General features: G+C 41.3%; 1 protein-coding gene across 1 annotated transcript; it reads left to right on the top strand.

Annotated features, from left to right (window-relative positions):
- The first annotated feature begins 1,206 nt into the window (after positions 1–1,206).
- On the top strand, positions 1,207–15,874 carry LOC124272383 (EGF-like domain-containing protein 2). The gene is made up of 10 exons (XM_046707550.1): positions 1,207–1,370; positions 2,897–2,980; positions 7,207–7,326; positions 8,919–9,035; positions 9,408–9,498; positions 10,920–11,022; positions 12,088–12,236; positions 13,693–13,835; positions 14,823–14,901; positions 15,727–15,874. Exons 2-10 carry the CDS (start codon positions 2,914–2,916, stop codon positions 15,872–15,874), a joined length of 1,017 nt encoding a protein of 338 aa, XP_046563506.1. The 5' UTR covers positions 1,207–1,370; positions 2,897–2,913.
- The last annotated feature ends 2,984 nt before the right edge of the window (positions 15,875–18,858 follow it).

An 18,858-nucleotide genomic window follows, 5' to 3' on the forward strand; every position in this document is an offset into this window, starting at 1 on the left:
TCCCGGTTGCGTAGATCGATGACCATGCTGTTGATCACTGGATGCACCGGTCCAGACTCGATTATTTACAGACGACGCCATATAGCTGGACCTTTGCTGAGTGTGGCGTTAAACAACAACAAAATCATTTTTTAGAATGCCGTACACATGGTTTGTATGGCGATTATCAGGTTATTATCATTATCATACATGAGCGGCAAATCGTGAATCAAGCTGTCAAAATCATATCGGACCGTACTCACTACTTAAATTCGGAATACAACCTCTTCCCTTCAGGCCGCCGCTACAAAGTTCCAATTGTGAAAACTAAGAGAGCCCGTACATCCTTTATTCCAAGTACCATATCTCTCTTAAACAAATGTGAAGATACCTAAATCAAAGAATTTATGTAAATATGTTTGGTATCTCTCTAATGTGTCAGTAGCTCTGCTGATGTAACACAAATTCCTGAAAAGGCATTAAAGTATTATTTTATTCTATTCTATTCTATTCAATAAACTACCTTCTGGTGTGATTAGATAAGAAAAACCGTTATAATTCTGCGTTGTTATTCACTGTATCAAAATTACAGTCGGCAGATGTAAAGAGGTGTGAATGTGATGTGTATATCTGTGTATCCCTGGGTGTATACCCCACCCCCACCCCAACATACATCCTCTCCTCTCCGTATACCTTCCACCTTTGACCATCTTAGTGTGTCCATCCCTACACGACCCCCTAACTAACCCCTCAATCCACCTCCCTCATCATCTCCTTGACCCATCCATATCCAGGTCAACATTTTCTGTCACATCGTGATGTCTGTGTGTTTCTCTTACGAATAAAGCTAAAGAGCTCACACCTATGTTTACCAACCATTGTACAAGAACCAATAACTCGACCCCGAGGCGCTAAACTATGAGCCGATGGATCACCCGCGTAATCAACAGACTGATAGTTCACGGTAGCCTCTACTCCCATCCCTGCCCTATCACACAGCCATACAGTAGGCATCCAAAGTGCAAATCTCACATAACCGTTTGCAGTGCACGTCATCTTAAAGTAAAGATCGTGCCACGTGATTAATCGTCACAGTTTCAATATTTACCTCATACAATAATCCAAATGAATACCAATTGATAAATTCAGGTTGTCCAAATAAGTTTGAGTGAGTGAAGGCAGCAGCTAAGACGGGCTGAATACGGGGTGCGGTGCATAAACCTGGTTATGACGGAGTCTCACGGACACTGTGGAATATAGCGCGATACCACATGGGAACACAAGTCTAGGAAATATAAATAATACACCCTGAACAAACGGCTAATATTGACAGTACTGAGCGGCTGCTGGCAGCCCTAAAACAGTGTGTACGAAGACCTGGGTTGAAAGAGGTAAGATTTCACATCTGTCTTATCAGTGATTAACGCTTGGAATTTGAATATTTTAAATTTGATGGTTATTTTATCAGTTTGGTTCTCATTCCGCAAAATATACACTCCGTCAGTACTTCATTTTGAATCAATTATTACGATTTTGTCGTCTCGTTGACACAAAGAAATAGTTCCGTAGATTGATTGCCCTGCCTTGTCTTGTTTTTAGGGTCAAGTGCTTGTGGGGTCATCTCACATATAAAAACATACTTTGTTCTGCAGATGGGAATGTATCAGTTTAGAAAATAATGCCCTCCAATGAAATCTCTGTTTTGAAAATTAGATCAAAGTAAACTGAAGGACAAAAGAAAATACACAGCCATGTTGGATGGTGCTTAAAATGACACAAAGAATGTTGTTATGGAGATGTATTTGATACGGATGTAATAGCTTAGGTATAGACCTCAGTTTGTCAAGATTTCGGCGACCGTTTCAGCCTAGTAACGTCCTCCTTCTGTTTGTAAGAGTTTGCCAATTTTCAGGTGAATACTTAATAGTTGTTCTTGGCCCGCGGTGCATCACGTTGTATCACAGAAAAAACATACTTTCAAGTTACTGGCAGGCATGATTTCCTTAGCTGATCAATTTAGGGGGGAATTGATCAGCTAAGGAAAGTATGTCTGCTAGTAACTTACAATGAAAACTTGGATTTCGAGAACTCTAAGTATTTCGAAATAGCCAGCATTTTCTTGAAATGTTTGTAAAAATGTATGTAAATCCGAAACATGTTTAATATCTAAATGTGTTCGTACTTTAGTATCTCAGGTAGTTTAGGATTGACTGAACGTGTTTAGGGGCTAAGTTGTAAATTATTAATGTTTTAGCGTTTAATCAATATATATGTATAAAAGTGTGGGGATAACTTAAAGAAACTGGGGGTCTGTTGTAGTAATCAGATATACATACATTGTCAGCCACCGTTTCTGAATGATAGTGATACTATCTGTCTGATCTGTATTCCCACAGTTACACTCTTAGAACTATGATATCTAAAAACATTAAACACTCTTCTGTAAACCTGGTGGTTAAAGCCTTCGCCAGTTTATACATGAGTACAATGTGTAAAGCGGCTTTCCGGTGTCCCCTGCTGTTATATTACCGGAATATTGCTAAAGGCGGCGTAAAACCATACTCACTCTCATGATTGAAGACAATCACGTATCTGACCGCCTGTAGTTTCTGGGTGTGAGCTGGTCCCCACCAGCTGAAGCATCTGTTCAGAGGCTGAATGGATCGGGTGGTCAGGCCAGGTGACTTGCATCGTCCCTTGTTGTTCTGAATCGTTGATCTTGGGTCAATCACCGGATTGTCTAGATAATATAAAGGGCGCTATCGTATCTTTTGAATATTAATTATGTAGTAACGATACACTAACAAACACATACCTGCATGCATGTATTTTAATTGTTTCGGTACATTTTTAGCATAAGTCTAAGACAATTCATTATTATTGTTTGCAAGTGTAATTCAGAGAATATTTGTTTCAGATTTCGGATTCATAAAAATGAAGTTGTCCCTCAGTATAGCACTGCTCGTGGCTACATGCCTAGTAGTCTGCAGAGCACAGACAGGTAAGGAACGTTTATCAGCATCATTCTATCCATTTGCAAATGCATCCATAGCTACTAAAACAAATGCTTATATAAGAATTAATCACGTCAAATCTGACCCACAAGAACCACAGCCACGATATGCATGGTTACTAAAACATAACGCCAACATTACGTACACTGCATTGGCTGCCAATCAGACAAAGAATTGTCTTCAAGGTGTTGGTGTTTGTGCACAAGGCCCTTCACAACCAAGCTCCAGAATACCTGACTGAACTAGTGTCATGGTATCAGCCATCACGAACCCTGAGATCAGCCTCTTTAAAACAAGCAGTAGTGCCCTCTACCCGCAGAGCGAGTTATGGGGATAGAGCTTTCGCCAAAGCAGGTCCTCTGTTATGGAACCAACTACCTGAAAACCTGAAAAACTTGTCAGACATAATTCCATTCAAAAAAGAACTAAAAACAGTTCTTTTCCACAGAGCATTCGACCAAGCGCCTTAGAGCAAACCTTAGATTCAGGCGCTATACAAATTTTAACATTAATTAATTAAAACAAAGCCGTCTTGAATTACAATGTCGTCATGAAGATGTAACCGTTTTGTTGATCTTTTTGTGACATATCCCGTTTATTCGGCACTATCAAAGAACGCGGGGTCAAGCTAAGTAAACTAGAAATGTCTTTTAAGTATATTTGCATGACAATTACCACACGCGTTCTGCAGCCTGACAGCGGGCATTTGTTCGTTTTACCACTAAGTTTCAAACGTGATGAGGTAGAAAATAGAGCTAAAAATAAATATAAAAGTCGCTTGTTCCACATCAAGAGGAGATCTAATTATAAGCATACCTGTATATACATCTTCTTTGGATATCAGGGGAAGTTATAGGTGTGTTCATGTTCAAATATTTGAGAAACACTTTCAAACATACAAAAGAAGCAAATATAAAATGAACATTCTAGCCGGATATGCAAGGAAGTGTGGAACAGAACAGTCTTATACCTATTCATATGAATACAACCGCTAGCATTCATAAAAAAAAGCTAAACGTTAATTTCAGATCTTACATTATGCAGATGAAGTTGGCCAAGAATGAGCCAGGAATTATCATATACACAATCACATATTTTGAGTGAAAGCGTCTGATCTGTGTTGTATAGCTTCAAAACTGTAGAATATTCTGGAATGATGACATGTTGGTTTAGCTAGTGGGGATCTTGAGTTTTTAAAAAAAACATATACAGTTTTTCCAGAAAGTGCTTCTCCCTCTTGAAAAAAACAGATATTGGCTGCCACAAAATAAAATTGAAAAAAATATCTTGCTTTGTAGTTGTATGTAATAATATAAATGGTTTTACGTCTATATTTTTACGAACTATATGCAGAGAAAGGTGAGATATAACGTCTATATTTTGAGGGACTCGACGTTTCGGAGTATATTCTTAATCCTTCACCTGATGAAGTTACATCCATAAATTATCGCCTCAATGTGTGTCACTTCTAACAACCGTTCAAAGACTGCATACGGAGAAACAGCGCAGTAGGTATGACTAAAACATAGGTCTACTATGCTTGCAGTTACACCCAGATAGCAAACACTACAATACAATCTACAACACTTGTTTCAGTTGCAGCGAGCCACGTGTGTACATTTTGCATGCAGAATAAATACGCTATAATGTGTCACCTTCGACGTATCACACACGGGACAATAGTTTTAAACGAAAAGAATAAAATGAATCAATTCCCCATAGCAACAAGAAACATAATAGACGGTCTATCTATCTTAAAGTCAAATGTTGATATAATGTATAGAAAACCTATGCTGTGTGTTACCACATTGAAGGCAGCTGTCGTCAACAGCAACGGTTGTGCTGATGAGTACAAATAGATACTCGCGTATGATTAAACAAATGCCTGAAGTCTGATACTGTTAAAATGGCGAGACTTGACCGACAGAGCGTTCAATTACAAGCCTAATTACAGACAGATATTTTAGAATGAATGAGTTAAGATTTTAGTCACATCGGCAGTATTTCAATATTAAGATATTGTGGAATAGCCTCGCCTCATTTAATATACAATGCACTTTTATGCTATTTGATTAAAGCATAAATAAACGGGGGAAATGAACCACCCTATTCTTTCAGTACGATCTATCTTTCCAAGCTGTACATAATAAAATATTTGTTAACTCAGCACTATCAAACATCTATAATGTTCACTAATGCCATAATGTTTTTTCATGTATTTCTACATTGCAAACCATTCATTTTGGACACGACTGTCAACAAACTATTAATTTTGGGCATATTTATGAACAAACTATTCATTTTAAAAATATATTCCCACATTAATGGATGTTCCCTTAGACAATTTGAATATTTCGTTATTTTACAAATTGTCCGAATACTATGTCCTTTTATTTTATTGTTATAACGAAATCCATTTTGATGTTGAATTTTCGTTACCCAGTGATATTCTGTAAAATATTTAGGAAACCGGAAAGTAAATGTAAAACTGTTGTGGTGTTCATTCATTCATTCATTCATTCATTCATATCATGCAATTTGTTTTGTCTATGAGTATATACTCTCGAGAACTTACTAATAACGTTTAGATAATCTGTCAACGAAATGGGCAGATTTCCTGCCTATATGCATTATGATTATCTAGATATGTTTACAGATTGACCCATGTTTCGATTGAGTTGGTTCATGAATGTAATCGGTTCATGAATGTAATTAGTTCATGAGATGTAATCGTATCCCAACTGCGTTGATCGATGCTCATGATGTCAATCACAGTTTTACACATGATTACTTACCTACCATTTTGGCGGAATATTGCTGTGAAACTATGGTGTTAACAAGAACAGGTTCCATGTACAACCAAAGGACTGAGAGTTAGAGGTTCCAGCTCGTGTTACACCACTGAGGAAATAGGTTGTCATTAAATGTTCCCAAAAGACGAGGTTTTGGTGGTAAAAGGATAACTTGCTGATGAATAGTCTATCTCAGAGTCACTGAACCATATAATTTTCCTTCGACACAACACTACCTGTTAGACATACGCTCAAAATGAACCAAGTCTAGATTTCCACTGGTTTGAATCTCAAATCTCACTGGAGATCCTATTAAATTTATAAGGAGCTATTTGTTACTCTCAGAGATTAAGCGTTAGTCCACCTGTTAGTTGACGAAATAGTGAAAACCTTTTCAAACTGTTCTCCATGCACTACGCCAAGGACTGCCCCGTGGAGTGGTGGTTAATAGAGCGTCCGCCTGGCGAGCGGAAGGTCGCGGGTTCGATCCCCGGCCGCGTCATACCAAAAGACGTTAAAATATGGTACTTGTTGGTCCCTACCTGGCGCTCGGCATTAATGGGTAAAACAATGACTGGTCGGCCTGGAGTCAGTATAATGTGTCTGTGTGGGGTATTCATGCTCAACCGCGGCATAGTATCTCAGTGAGCTTGCACTATAAAACCAGCTTAAGTCTGGGCTAGTACAAGCAGACACACATACACACGTATGCACGTCGTCATATAGTAAGCGAAATATTTTAAAGCACGACGTTAAATCATTTCACCTCACCTCAGTACGCCAAGGTTGCGGCGATGGTATAAGGTAGAGGTTGCTATTAACGCTGCTTTGAACAGTAGTGATGTGGGAGGAAATCCCGTAGTAATGTAGGCTGTAGCACATTGCTGAGATCAGGGAGACTATATAAGGTTGTAGAGTATCCCTGCTGAGATCTATCAAAATCACTGTTGCAATCAAAGTTCGCCCCTGAGGAATACATTAATTCCCAGAAAATAGACAAACGCACAGATATATACATTGATTGAATCTAAAAGTTCCATATAAATTAAAAAGGAGATGGGAGATTCCTTAACCGGGGAAAATCTAGACAAGCTTCATTTAGGGCTACGGAATGGACCGGGTGGAAGGGAAATAGTGCGGTTCAGGGACTGTGAGACTACACAGAAAACTGCACCGTGTTAGTTAGAATTCTTGGCCGATCGCGTCCCTAGAGATGTCTCATGTCCGCAGGGCCAAAGGCTAGTCTGTGCTAGACATCGATAGACTCCTTCCGTTGACCGATATTCCCTAGTGAACAAGACCTCTATGACATCTCATTATCTTACCTGAAGATGAAACACAGTTAGCTTTATTTATGTGAGAGACACTATGCAGTCTATGGTCCATACCACTATACGTTCTGATTTCATGTTCTATTGTAGGCAGTGTCTTCAACTGCAAGAACCCGGGTAACAACTGCATCAACGGAGTGTGCAACTACTCCAACGGCATTTGCGTTTGCAACACTGGCTATGAAGGAGAGAGCTGCCACATCTTTTCAGGTACTGAACTTTGACATCCATCCTTGCTATGATAATTCATAGGTTCTGTTATACACCATAATTCCCATCCTGCTGGTCGCTTGAATGGCAACAAGCATTCATGTGTAGCTGGGTTTTGTTCAAGATGTAAATGGAACTTACCTTTCTGTCGTTTTATTGTGTTGATTCACGAACGTTATTAGTATGCCTCTCATGAGAGAGCACCTGTATGTGTGTGTGTGTGTGTGTGTGTGTGTGTGTGTGTGTGTGTGTGTTTGAGAGAGATTGAGTGAATCTAGTTTTACGCTGCACTCAGCAATATTCCAGCTATATGGCGGCAGTCTGTAATTAATCGAGTCTGGACCAGACAATCCAGTGATCGACAGCATGAGCATCGATCTACGCAATGGGGAACCGATGACATGTGTTACTGAAGATTAATATTCTAACCCGAATCTTCACGGATCAGAGAGAGAGAGAGAGAGAGAGAGAGAGAGAGAGAGAGAGAGAGAGAGAGAGAGAGAGAGAGAGAGAGAGAGAGAGAGAGAGAGAGAGAGAGAGAGAGAGAGAGAGAGAGAGAGAGAGATTTTATATGTCAAAAACGATTACTTATTATTGATAATGCATAGCAAATACTGCTTTGCTAATGAAATGTTGGAGAAAGCACCTTAACAAATATTGCAATCTAAAAGCCTATATTGTTAAATGTGCAATGTTCGGTTGGAACTCGCGTGTACAGTGTTTTCTCTTTTGTCCCTGGAGTTTTGGGTGGTAATTATCGCTAACAGAGCACCTAAGTTGAACAATACATGGGTGAGAAACACAAGCATGTTGTTACACCGTAAAAGCCCATTCGGACCCAGATGCATCTTGCAGCAGAATCTGCGCCTCTCGTCAGAGTAATTGTGTTACAGTATCACATATCACTGCATAGGCGTACTGAAAATATATGTTCAAAAAAGGTTTGCGATAAGTTATTGCTTTTTTGGTTGTGACCGTATTTTTCTGATCTGTATTTAAGGTTTTAGCCGTTTTTATATATTTTGCTGTTTTGGGCCGTTGCCGTTTCCATTGGATCCCTCGTACCCCTCAAACGGGTAGCAGCTGTTCAACCCACTCCTTCGACGTTCGTCACGGAGGACAGGCATAGAAAAGCATATTGACTAAATATACCGTTTCTTAAAATAGCTTTTTAGGTTTCTTTCTCTACCAATAGTTAAAAATATTCAAGATGATAATAATTAACAATTGAGAACGGTTTACTCAGGGTGTGTCATAGAATATCTCAGTTCAGGACAAGTTTAAGTGTTTATATAGGCAGCTGAGGGGGTAATGGCGTCTATATATGTATACAATATGGGGATGCTGTCTTTACAGGTGTATAATACAGCAGGGGTGTGGCCTACATCGTCACTTACCGTAACCCGTCTTTGGTGTTATCTCTCTGTGTCGTATACTCTCATTACAGCGAAATTTCACATCCTTCTCCCACCACCAACTGCGTAGCGTTATCTCAATTAAGGGATTTATATAAGTTTACACCTACCCGTTTAATAACGGTAAATATATTCGCGGTCATGTAACATACACCTGCGTGTTTTTTTTCTTTGCAGCCAATAAGTGCACCAGCCTCAGCTGTGGGGTTAATGGCGTGTGCGAGACACGGTCAGGGGTTGACAAGTGTGTCTGTAACGCTGGCTACTCGGGGGCATCATGCGAGTTGGCACCCAGTGAGTAGAGAGGGCGTAGACCCGGGCTTACATCACTGTCAATAATTCAATTAAAATAATATTTTAATTAAATTCGATTTAAAAAAAATGAAAATGTATATTCACAGACATTATTAGTGTAAGGCTTACGACCGTATGTAATTGTTTATGTTGTTTGGCTGTTTCATTTTATAGATTTTAAATTCATTTCGCTGTCACGACTGGTCTTTTTATAAATCATTACGTCATGTATGTATGGGAAAACATGATGAGGATTGTGATGATGACGACAATGATGATACTCTATAATAGTAACACCTCAAAATGTTTTCCGCAAAGATGATGATGATGATGATGATGATGATGATGATGATGAACAATATGTTATTCCAGTGAATTGCCAGTGTCTCACAGATAGAATGATCGTGTCAATGGCACCTCCTGGTGACTTTTCTAACGGAGAGGGTTACGTTGAGAGTTACAGGTGAGTAAAGATTCTGAAGCATACGACACACTTCGCTTGAAACGGGACGGTGGGGTAGCCTATTGGTTATAGCTCGTCACGCCGAAGACGCGGGTTCGATTCCCGACATGGGTACAGTGTGTAAAGTCCTTTTCCGGTTACCCCCACCCTCCTGCTAGTAGCGGCGTAAAACTAAAGTCACTCTCTTCGCTTGAAACAAATGTCAAATTTAGAAGTCTCACACGTCGAATCAGGCTGCATCCACACCTCACATTATAGTTTATAGGAAATAAGTGTTGTAAACAGCTTCACTGATACATTCGTATATATTTGATTTAACATTATGTATCATTTTAGTGTCTATTGTTGCAGTTCACACAATAGGTGTCTATTGTTGCAGTTCACACAATAGGTGTCTATTGTTCAGTTCACACAATAAACACTTGAGAAATAAATTTGACCCAAAGTTATCAAAACGTCAATAGATTGAAATCCTCGCATAGCTGTAAACATTGTTGATGCGGCTTAGTTCAATATTTATTCTTTCTAAGCATACTAATCATTTTGACCTGTAAGAAACTGTAAAAGTAATTCTCTTGCTGGCATATTCGAAACAATTCCAATGAATTGACTATTATTGACTTAGAAATACCAAATTATTGGGAATTATGTGATATCATTCTGATACTTTTGGGGTTTTAAGTACATCGTTATTTCCAGAAATCTGTGTGCCTTCTATTCCAGTAAACAACATACGCGACATATATAGGCTAGGCGCACCGGGGAAGATCCGGGGTAGAATTGATTTTCAATCACCCATGCTTGTCGTAAGAGGCGACTAACGGGATCGGGTGGTCAGGCTCGCTGACTTGGTTGACACATGTCATCGGTTCCCAATTGTTTAGATCGATGCCCATGCTGTTGATCACTGGATTGTCTGCTCCAGACTCGATTATTTACAGACCGCCGGCATATTGTTGGAATATTGTTGAGTGCGGCGTAGAACCAAACTCACTCACTCACTCATAGGCTAGACGTTAATGTTTTGATTCCGATTCGAGTCATACGAGGCTTACAAAATTACGTGTAAGAGAAATCTATATGTGACATAATTCTGTTGTTTTAATTCTACTTTGCAAATCAACAACTGGAATGCTCTTTTCGTACGAGGTTGTAGCAATAATGAGGTTGACCGATGGAATAACAATGCTAAATAATGAGTGAGTTGAGTTTTACGCCGCTTTCAACATTATTCCAGCAATATCAGCGGAACAAAAATGGGCTTCTGGGGACTCTAAGGGTGTGGGTTCGAATCCCGGATGGGACTCAATCCAACAAAAAGTTCTAGAATTTGTACTTAATCAAGAAAGTGTAATCCCAAATATAACATGTTAGATATCCCGGATTTAACATTTCAAAGGTATTTTGTCATCTTATCACAGTGCCGAACCCACCTGTAACACGGCGCGCATCGGCAACACCCAAACCATCACCGTTAGCTATTTGGCCGGCAGGTGCGGAACGGCTACCAGGAGAGACCTACCGGTAAACATACCTCAGTTTAAACCCAGTTAACTGCAGACCACTGCAGTGTTATCAGATATCGTGAAGATCCGGGTTAGAATTGGTCTTCAGTAACCCATGCTTGTCGTAGGAGGCAACTTACGGGATCGGGTGGTCAGGCTCGCTGACTTGGTTGACACATACCACCGTATCCCAGTTGCTTAGATCGATGCTCATTCTGTTGATCACTGGACCGGCTGGTCCACACTCCAATATTTACAGACCGCCGCCATATAGCTGGGATATTGCTGAGTGTGGTGTAAAGCAACAAACCAACCAAGCAAGTGTTATAAATGTTCATGTTTTGATAAATATTGTAAAGAGTTCATTTCCAGTAAAGAGAGCGTGACTATGTTTTCATTAGTTTTTGACTACGTTGGCGAGGTGCATGTATTTATTTATTTATTTATCGTTTTTGCAGGTTTACGTAGTCAATGTCTTTTAAGAAAAGTCAGTATAATGATAACAGCACCAACCAGCCTAACGATATGTAAATGCATGCCTGGTACACACACACGTACACGTGCACACATACACACGCACGAACGCACGCACATGGGTGCGCGCGCACACGCACAAAAATTCTTCAGAATGATATTTAATAGACATGAACTAGCTGTGGACCGTTTTAGGGTTAACGTCCCAATGTACATAAGTTTTCAAGACAGTTAAGTTAAATGGATGGAGTGAGTGAGTGAGAGAGTTTAGTTTTACGCCGCACTCAGTAATATTCCAGCTATATGGCGGCGATATGTAAATAATCGAGTCTGGACCAGACTATCCAGTGATCAACAGCATGAGCATCGATCTGCGCAATTGGGAACTGATGACATGTGTCAACCAAACCAGCGAGCCTAACCACCCGATCCCTTTAGTCGCCTCTTACGACAAGCATTGATTACTGAAGGTTCATTCTAACCCGGATCTTCACGGGTTTGAAATGGAGTGAGTATCTCACCCTGAAATACCCGTGAATGTGTGTAAACTCACATTGTAATGATGTGGTGGCAAACGACCTTTACCATAAACCCATGTTCTGTTTGGCAGAATGGCTATGCGTATACCCGAACTTTCGTCTACCGCTACAGCCGTATTATCCGTACCGGCACCGACATCCGCTTCCAGTGCAACTGCATCTTCGACCCCAGTAACAACGTCCTCTACGCCAGCTTTGGAAACATCAACCCCAATGACTTGTACGTTGACAATTGAATGTTGATTATTTAATATAAATGTCATTGAAGTATACAGATTTAGAATAACTTTATAGCAGTTATTGCGTTGATGACACCCTGTACATGATATCCAGAACCTAGATTTTCGAAGCTCTTCTAGTGTTAGACCCGTGAAGATCCGGGGTAGAATAGGTCTTCAGCAACCCATGCTTGCCATAAAAGGCATCGGGTGGTCAGGCTCGCTGACTTGGTTGACACATGTCATCGGTTCCCAATTGCGCAGATCGATGCTCATGCTGTTGATCACTGGATTGTCTGGTCCAGACTCGATTATTTACAGACCGCCGCCATATAGTTGGAATATTCCTGAGTGCGGCGTAAAACTAAACTCACTCACTCTTCTAGTGTTAAGATGGTCGTAAGTGCTATACATGAACATTAACTTTTGACTATCTTAGCTCTAAGACAGCTTCGAAAATCTAGCCCTGGTATATAAAACACACAGATAGCGATGGGGTAGACTAGTGGTTAAAGCGTTCGCTCATCACACCGGCAGGCGTGGTTTGAGTCCGAACAGGCATACAATGTGTGGAGTGAGAGATATTGCTGAAACTGCTGTAAACCGAGTTTCCCACTGTCAACTCAGAGATCATACAAGGATGTTGATGTGTTAAACCCCTGTCGATATACGGTGTTTGTTCGCATTATAAACACTGCTATGGTATTTTAAACAGATTCGAATCCCGGTTTGCTATAAATATATTTCTATGTTTGTCAGAACCACAGCTCGTGGCTTTCACCGAAGAGTTATAGTCTGAGACCTGCATCACTTCGGGCTTTCCTTCCACATTCACCTGTGAAGATCCGAGTTAGAATTGATTTTCAGTAACCCATGCTTGTCGTAAAAGGCGACTAACGGGATCGGGTGGTCAGGCTCGCTGACTTGGTTGACTCATGTCATCGGTTCCCAATTGCGCAGATCGATGCTCATGCTGTTGATCACTGGATTATCTGGTCCAGACTCGATTATTTACAGACCGCCGCCATATAGCTGGAATATTGCTGAGTGCGGCGTAAAACTAAACTCACTCATTCACTCACGCCTTCCAAATTTAGCATTTGATATTGCTGGAAAAAAGTGTGGTTAAACACATCCCGCTTTTCCAAACTAATGATAGACTTAGCTTATTCTTAAGCGTTGGGGTAGCCTAGTAGGTAAAGCGTTCGCTCGTCACGCCGAAGATCCGGGTTCGATTCCCAATATGGGTACAATTTATGGAGCCCATTTCTGGTGTCCCCCGACGTAATAATGCTGAAATATTGCTAAGAGCAGCGTAAAACTAAACTCACTCACTCGCTTAGCTTATTCGAAAGATATATCAGCGGCTCATTATTCACGTTCTAGTTTCACAATGTCAACATGTCTAGGTCATGCATGAACTCTCGTTTGAATCTGACGAGAGTGTTCTGTCTCCAGGAGCAACCTGATCTTCCAAAATGCCACCAACTACATCTCGCCCATCACCTACACTATGACCAACACCTTGGGTCAGACCATCAACCAAGGCTCAGCGCTCAGGATCGGAGATGAGATCGTGCTCACCTTCATCGCTGATGGCGGTCAGTAACGTAACCAATCACAATAGAAGGTTAAGGGTCAAGGCCATGACCTTTTATTTAGGCCCTTTGCATTAAAGGGGCACTGGTCTCGAACAATTCCCCGGAAGTGGTTGTTGCTTTTGTTATTGTGGGTTTTTAGCCGTGAGTACCCGGATTATATTCCAGAATTACTGATTGGCTTGTAACCTCTGCTGCGCCACCCGTAAACGCAATTAATAGTATAAGGACGTATCATCACACTGATCGAGAAATATAAATAATAAATAATATAATAAGAGCATTTATAATGCACTTAACTCCATTCACTAAGAGAATGCTCATAGTGCTAACAAATATAATCTGATTATTATAACCCAGGATAACCGAAGGCGGTAGAAGATTAACAGTAACATGACTTATCCCACCGGGTACCATTTTTTTTTAGGATCAAATAGAGTTTCGTCGTTTAAATAACTGGGAAATGTTGTCATCTTTGAGATCCCTTAATATTTTTAGTTACAAACTGGCAGAAACATGTCCATCTAGCCCATTATGGTAACAACTCCACTGAAGTTAAATTTCATCTCCCAGTGGCCAAAAGTGTTTAGATTGAAAGAAAAGTCAGTGTAAGCGTTTTTATTTTCAGCTTAGAATCCAAGCATAATTTTTCTATCATTATGTTTTGTTCTTATTGCACCTTGGAACTTCTTAAAGTATTTTATCAATCAATTTCTGAAATGACAGTATTGTATAGGCATTAAATATATTGCCTTCGTGAAAGAAATTGTACACTCTACGTTGCTATGTTGTGTTAGTTCCAGAGTTGCCAAACTGCCAAGAATGCGGCTAACGTTCAAGGAGATCATTCGTATTTCATTGTTCTGTTCTCGTAACACAAACGTTGACCTGATATTTGTAATAAGATACCTATATGACTTGTTCATAGAATATTCCGCATCTTTAGTGTCTTTAATTGTTTGTTTTTAATGATTTCTTTGATGTCTCCAGGCTACTGTGCTGTATTCGACAGACTGGTAGGCACCAGCCCAGGCATCCCCAGCAATCAAGCTGTGTTGATAGACAATGGGTAAGTTGGTTTCCTCAGTATATTTGGTCATGCACCTGACAACACGGGGGTGCCTTTCACCTAGCAACGTGTGTAATAAACACGACATCATGAGTGAGTGAGTGAATGTGGTTTTATGCCTCTTTTAGCAATATACCAGCAATATCACGCCGGGAGGCAATAGATATGGGCTTCACGCACTGAACCCATGCGGGGAATCGAACCCGGGCTTTCGCTGTGACGAGCGAACACTTTAACCACTGGGCTACCCCATCGCCCCTTGCATCATTAGTCGTACACACAACAACATGCACCTAGCAATATGGGTTCTACACCTGGCAACACGGCTCATGCACCTGGCAACAGGGGTAACACATCTGACAACACGGGTCATGCACCTGGCAACAGGGGTAATACACCTAACAACACGGATCATGCACCTGGCAACAGGGGTAACACATCTAACAACACGGATCATGCACCTGGCAACAGGGGTAACACACCTAACAACACGGGTCATGCACCTGGCAACAGGGGTAATACACCTAACAACACGGATCATGCACCTAGACAACAGGGTAATAGCAACCTAACAACACGAATCATGCACCTGGCAACAGGGTAATACACCTAACAACACGGATCATGCACCTGGCAACAGGGTACACCTAACAACACGGGTCATGCACCTGGCAACAGGGGTAATACACCTAACAACACGGGTCATGCACCTGGCAACATGGGGTAATACACCTAACAACACGGGTCATGCACCTGGCAACAGGTATACTACACCGACAACACTTCTATAAAGTCTGCGGTCAAGCCTGACCCGTTCTACAACAGTGACCTGTCTCGCTTCACAGTGAACCTGTACGCCTTCCTCTTCGACAACAGCAACTCCCTCCAACTATCGATCTTCTACCGCAGCAGCACCGACCGTACCCAGTGCCTCACTACCTGCATGTTACGAAATCTATCTTCGTGGATGTGATTACAAAGAACGTACATAATATAACCTATCGGCTTCATGGGTTGGTGTGGCTCTCTAAGTCGTCCCCGACTCGAAGGGTACATCATCCCATGGCCCATTATGGGTGGGATGCACGCAGCATCATGTCTCTTCTGTAGTGGGTCGGAGTTGGTTACAATTTACATGATACCTTGACTTATCGTGATAAGAAATCCAAGAATGATTCACAGGTGTGAACGTTACTATTTATTCAAAACCTTAAGGACAGAGCAAAAATTTGGGACAGCACCGTATTTCGAACCAAAGACCAATTGACTGAAACGTTAAGTGCTGCGCACGGCACGTCTTAGCCCAAAAGGTTCCCAGAGAGGTACATTGCAATATGTGAGAGTGAGTGAGGGTAACGTGGCTTGTATCCCAGCAATATCGAGGCAGGGGACACGAAACAAATTGGTTTCATAAGTTGTACCCATCTGAGGAATCGAACCCACACCTTTCCATGAGGGACGGACTTCACCACTGGCTGCCTTATGGACCCATATTGCACTTTAAGTCCTTAACATCCACCCACAGCCCAAAAACATGATATCCATGATGACTTCATCCTTCAATATATAAGTACTTTTCACATTGTAAATGTTATTTGATACGCCTGGAGGTTGCGTGGAGACAACTCAGGGTGGAAATAACTTTAAAATTGCTAGTGTACACCGGTACAGGTGTGACATACAAATTTGCTTGCCCGACAGAAAAAACACCGGACTCGGGCGTCGGGCACGGGTTATTTCCACCCCTGTTACTCTCTTAAATGCCTAGGCGTATACAGAGTTGGTAGGGCTGGGTGTTTCAAGAATAAGCACCGACACATCTTTGTAACTGTAAATGGTAGTGTGCCAGCGATGTCACAAAGAGGTTCTATATTTTCTGTGCCCGTAGACCTGCTCCACCACTGGGAGAAAGAAGAGAGATACTGAAGCAACTGAAGGGGAAGAGAACGTCATCAACCAGACTATCTACATCAACACGCCATACGAACAAAGCAGACTCACGGGTATGAACTGTAATATGAACTTGTACACGATTATGTTGCCTTTCATCACTAGACTGTGTCCGACATGGCTCATTTGAAGCGTGAGTTAGTGAGTGTGAGAGTGGAGTTGTCTTTACTCCGCTTTCTTTAGCAACATTCCAGCAATATCACAGCAGGGGACACCACAAATGTATCAATGATGGAATCGAACCAGGGCCTGAATACTTTAACCGCCAGGCTACTCCAACGCCCTGAGTTATATCGGTACCCCCAGATATGGTCTTATAAATGTAGATGGTCTGACGTAGTTCCTAATATGTCAAAGTTTTTCACTTCTACGACGAACAACTGCGTATATACTTGGCAAACGTGAAACGAACAGGTTAACCTACATGATATCACAAAGATGGTCTACAGGGAGGCCACCAGTCGTAATGCTTCATTGAGCAAGCAAATGACGGACAGCCAGTCATGTCGTTCCCTCAATGAACCAATGAATCTAGCGCACGCACGCATCGCGACATACACACGGTCAGTGGTGGTATTTGACCTGATCATATCCTAGCAGACTGCCGGAGAGCGAAAGGTCGCGGGTTCGATCCCCGACCGCGTCAAAGCAAAAGACCTTAAAATATGGTACTTGTTGGTCCCTGCCTGGCGCTCGGCATTAATGGGTACAACAAGGACTGGTCGGCTCGGAGTCAGTATAATGTGTCTGAGTGGGGTATTCAGGCTTCACTGCGGCATAGTATCTCAGTGAGCTAGCACTATAAAACCAGCTTCAGTTTGGGCTAGTACAAGCAGCCGCACATACACATACACACGCATGCACGTCGTCATATGAGCGAAATATTCTCAAGCACGACGTTAAACCCAATTTCACCTCCTAGCAGACTGAATGAAAATAGCATCGCATACATTATTCTAAACATCATCAATAACAGTACTGTCATCTCTGACCTCTCTCCTCGTTGTTGCAGACCAAAAAACCGAAGAATGCACGATGTCCAGCAACGTGATGATCGGATTCCATCGTCCTGCCGCCATCATCTGCGTCCTCCTTTTGTCGTCTGCTTCATATTTGATCAAGTGCATGCTCACGGCCAGGAACAAAACAAGACCGTGAACTAAATCTGAAAAATATCGCCAGTGGGCTAAAAGGAAACGACGTCGATTTGAAGAAATAAAATTACATTTGATAAAATGCATAAACTTCCTTTTCATGAAATAGTATGACTAGGGCATGAATTGAAGTTTAAGTTCATGACACCAGTCGACTTTGGTGAAGGTATTACAAAAAAATTATGCCTTTTTGAAGGCAATAATATGTCCTGACTTTCGTCAAAAATCTTGTATTAAGTATTCCCTGCGTGTCAAATCTGTTTTGCAACTTTCATTTTGTCATAATAAACCCACTAACGTATGCTGCTGATGTCGTTCTTCAACCGTGTAAAACTTTCCTCAAACATATGGATATATTTTACGACAGCTTCCATCAATATGTCATTATTATTTGTTTCTTTTGTTGTTTAACGCCGCTTCAGCAATATTCCAACTATTTTGCGGCCCGCTGTAAATAATCGTATCTGGAGCAGACAATCCAGTGATCTACATCATAAGCATAGATGTACAGAATTGGGATATGATGACATAAGTCAACCAAGTCAGCGAGCCTGACCCACCGATGCCTTTTATGACAAGCATGGATTGCTGAAGGTCAGTTCTAACCCGGTTCTTCACAGATCGATCATCGGCGAACTTTTTTAAATCCTTGTTTATTGAATTTTCACCGAGATAAGATTTATTGCACGGCGTTTGACAAGGATATTTGAGTGTTCAGATGTTTTGTGGCTTGCAACTGTTGGCATACGAATCGTCAGCGATGTTGGTATGGGTGAGTGGGTACCGTAAGATCGGCCTGAACGAAGTAGTGAGAGAGAGTAATCTCCCTGAAACCACCGGATGATAATGCGGT

The sequence above is a fragment of the Haliotis rubra genome, unplaced genomic scaffold, assembly GCF_003918875.1.
Source record: "Haliotis rubra isolate DU_JTF1 unplaced genomic scaffold, ASM391887v1 Scf1696, whole genome shotgun sequence".
NCBI classification, from domain to species: domain Eukaryota; kingdom Metazoa; phylum Mollusca; class Gastropoda; order Lepetellida; family Haliotidae; genus Haliotis; species Haliotis rubra.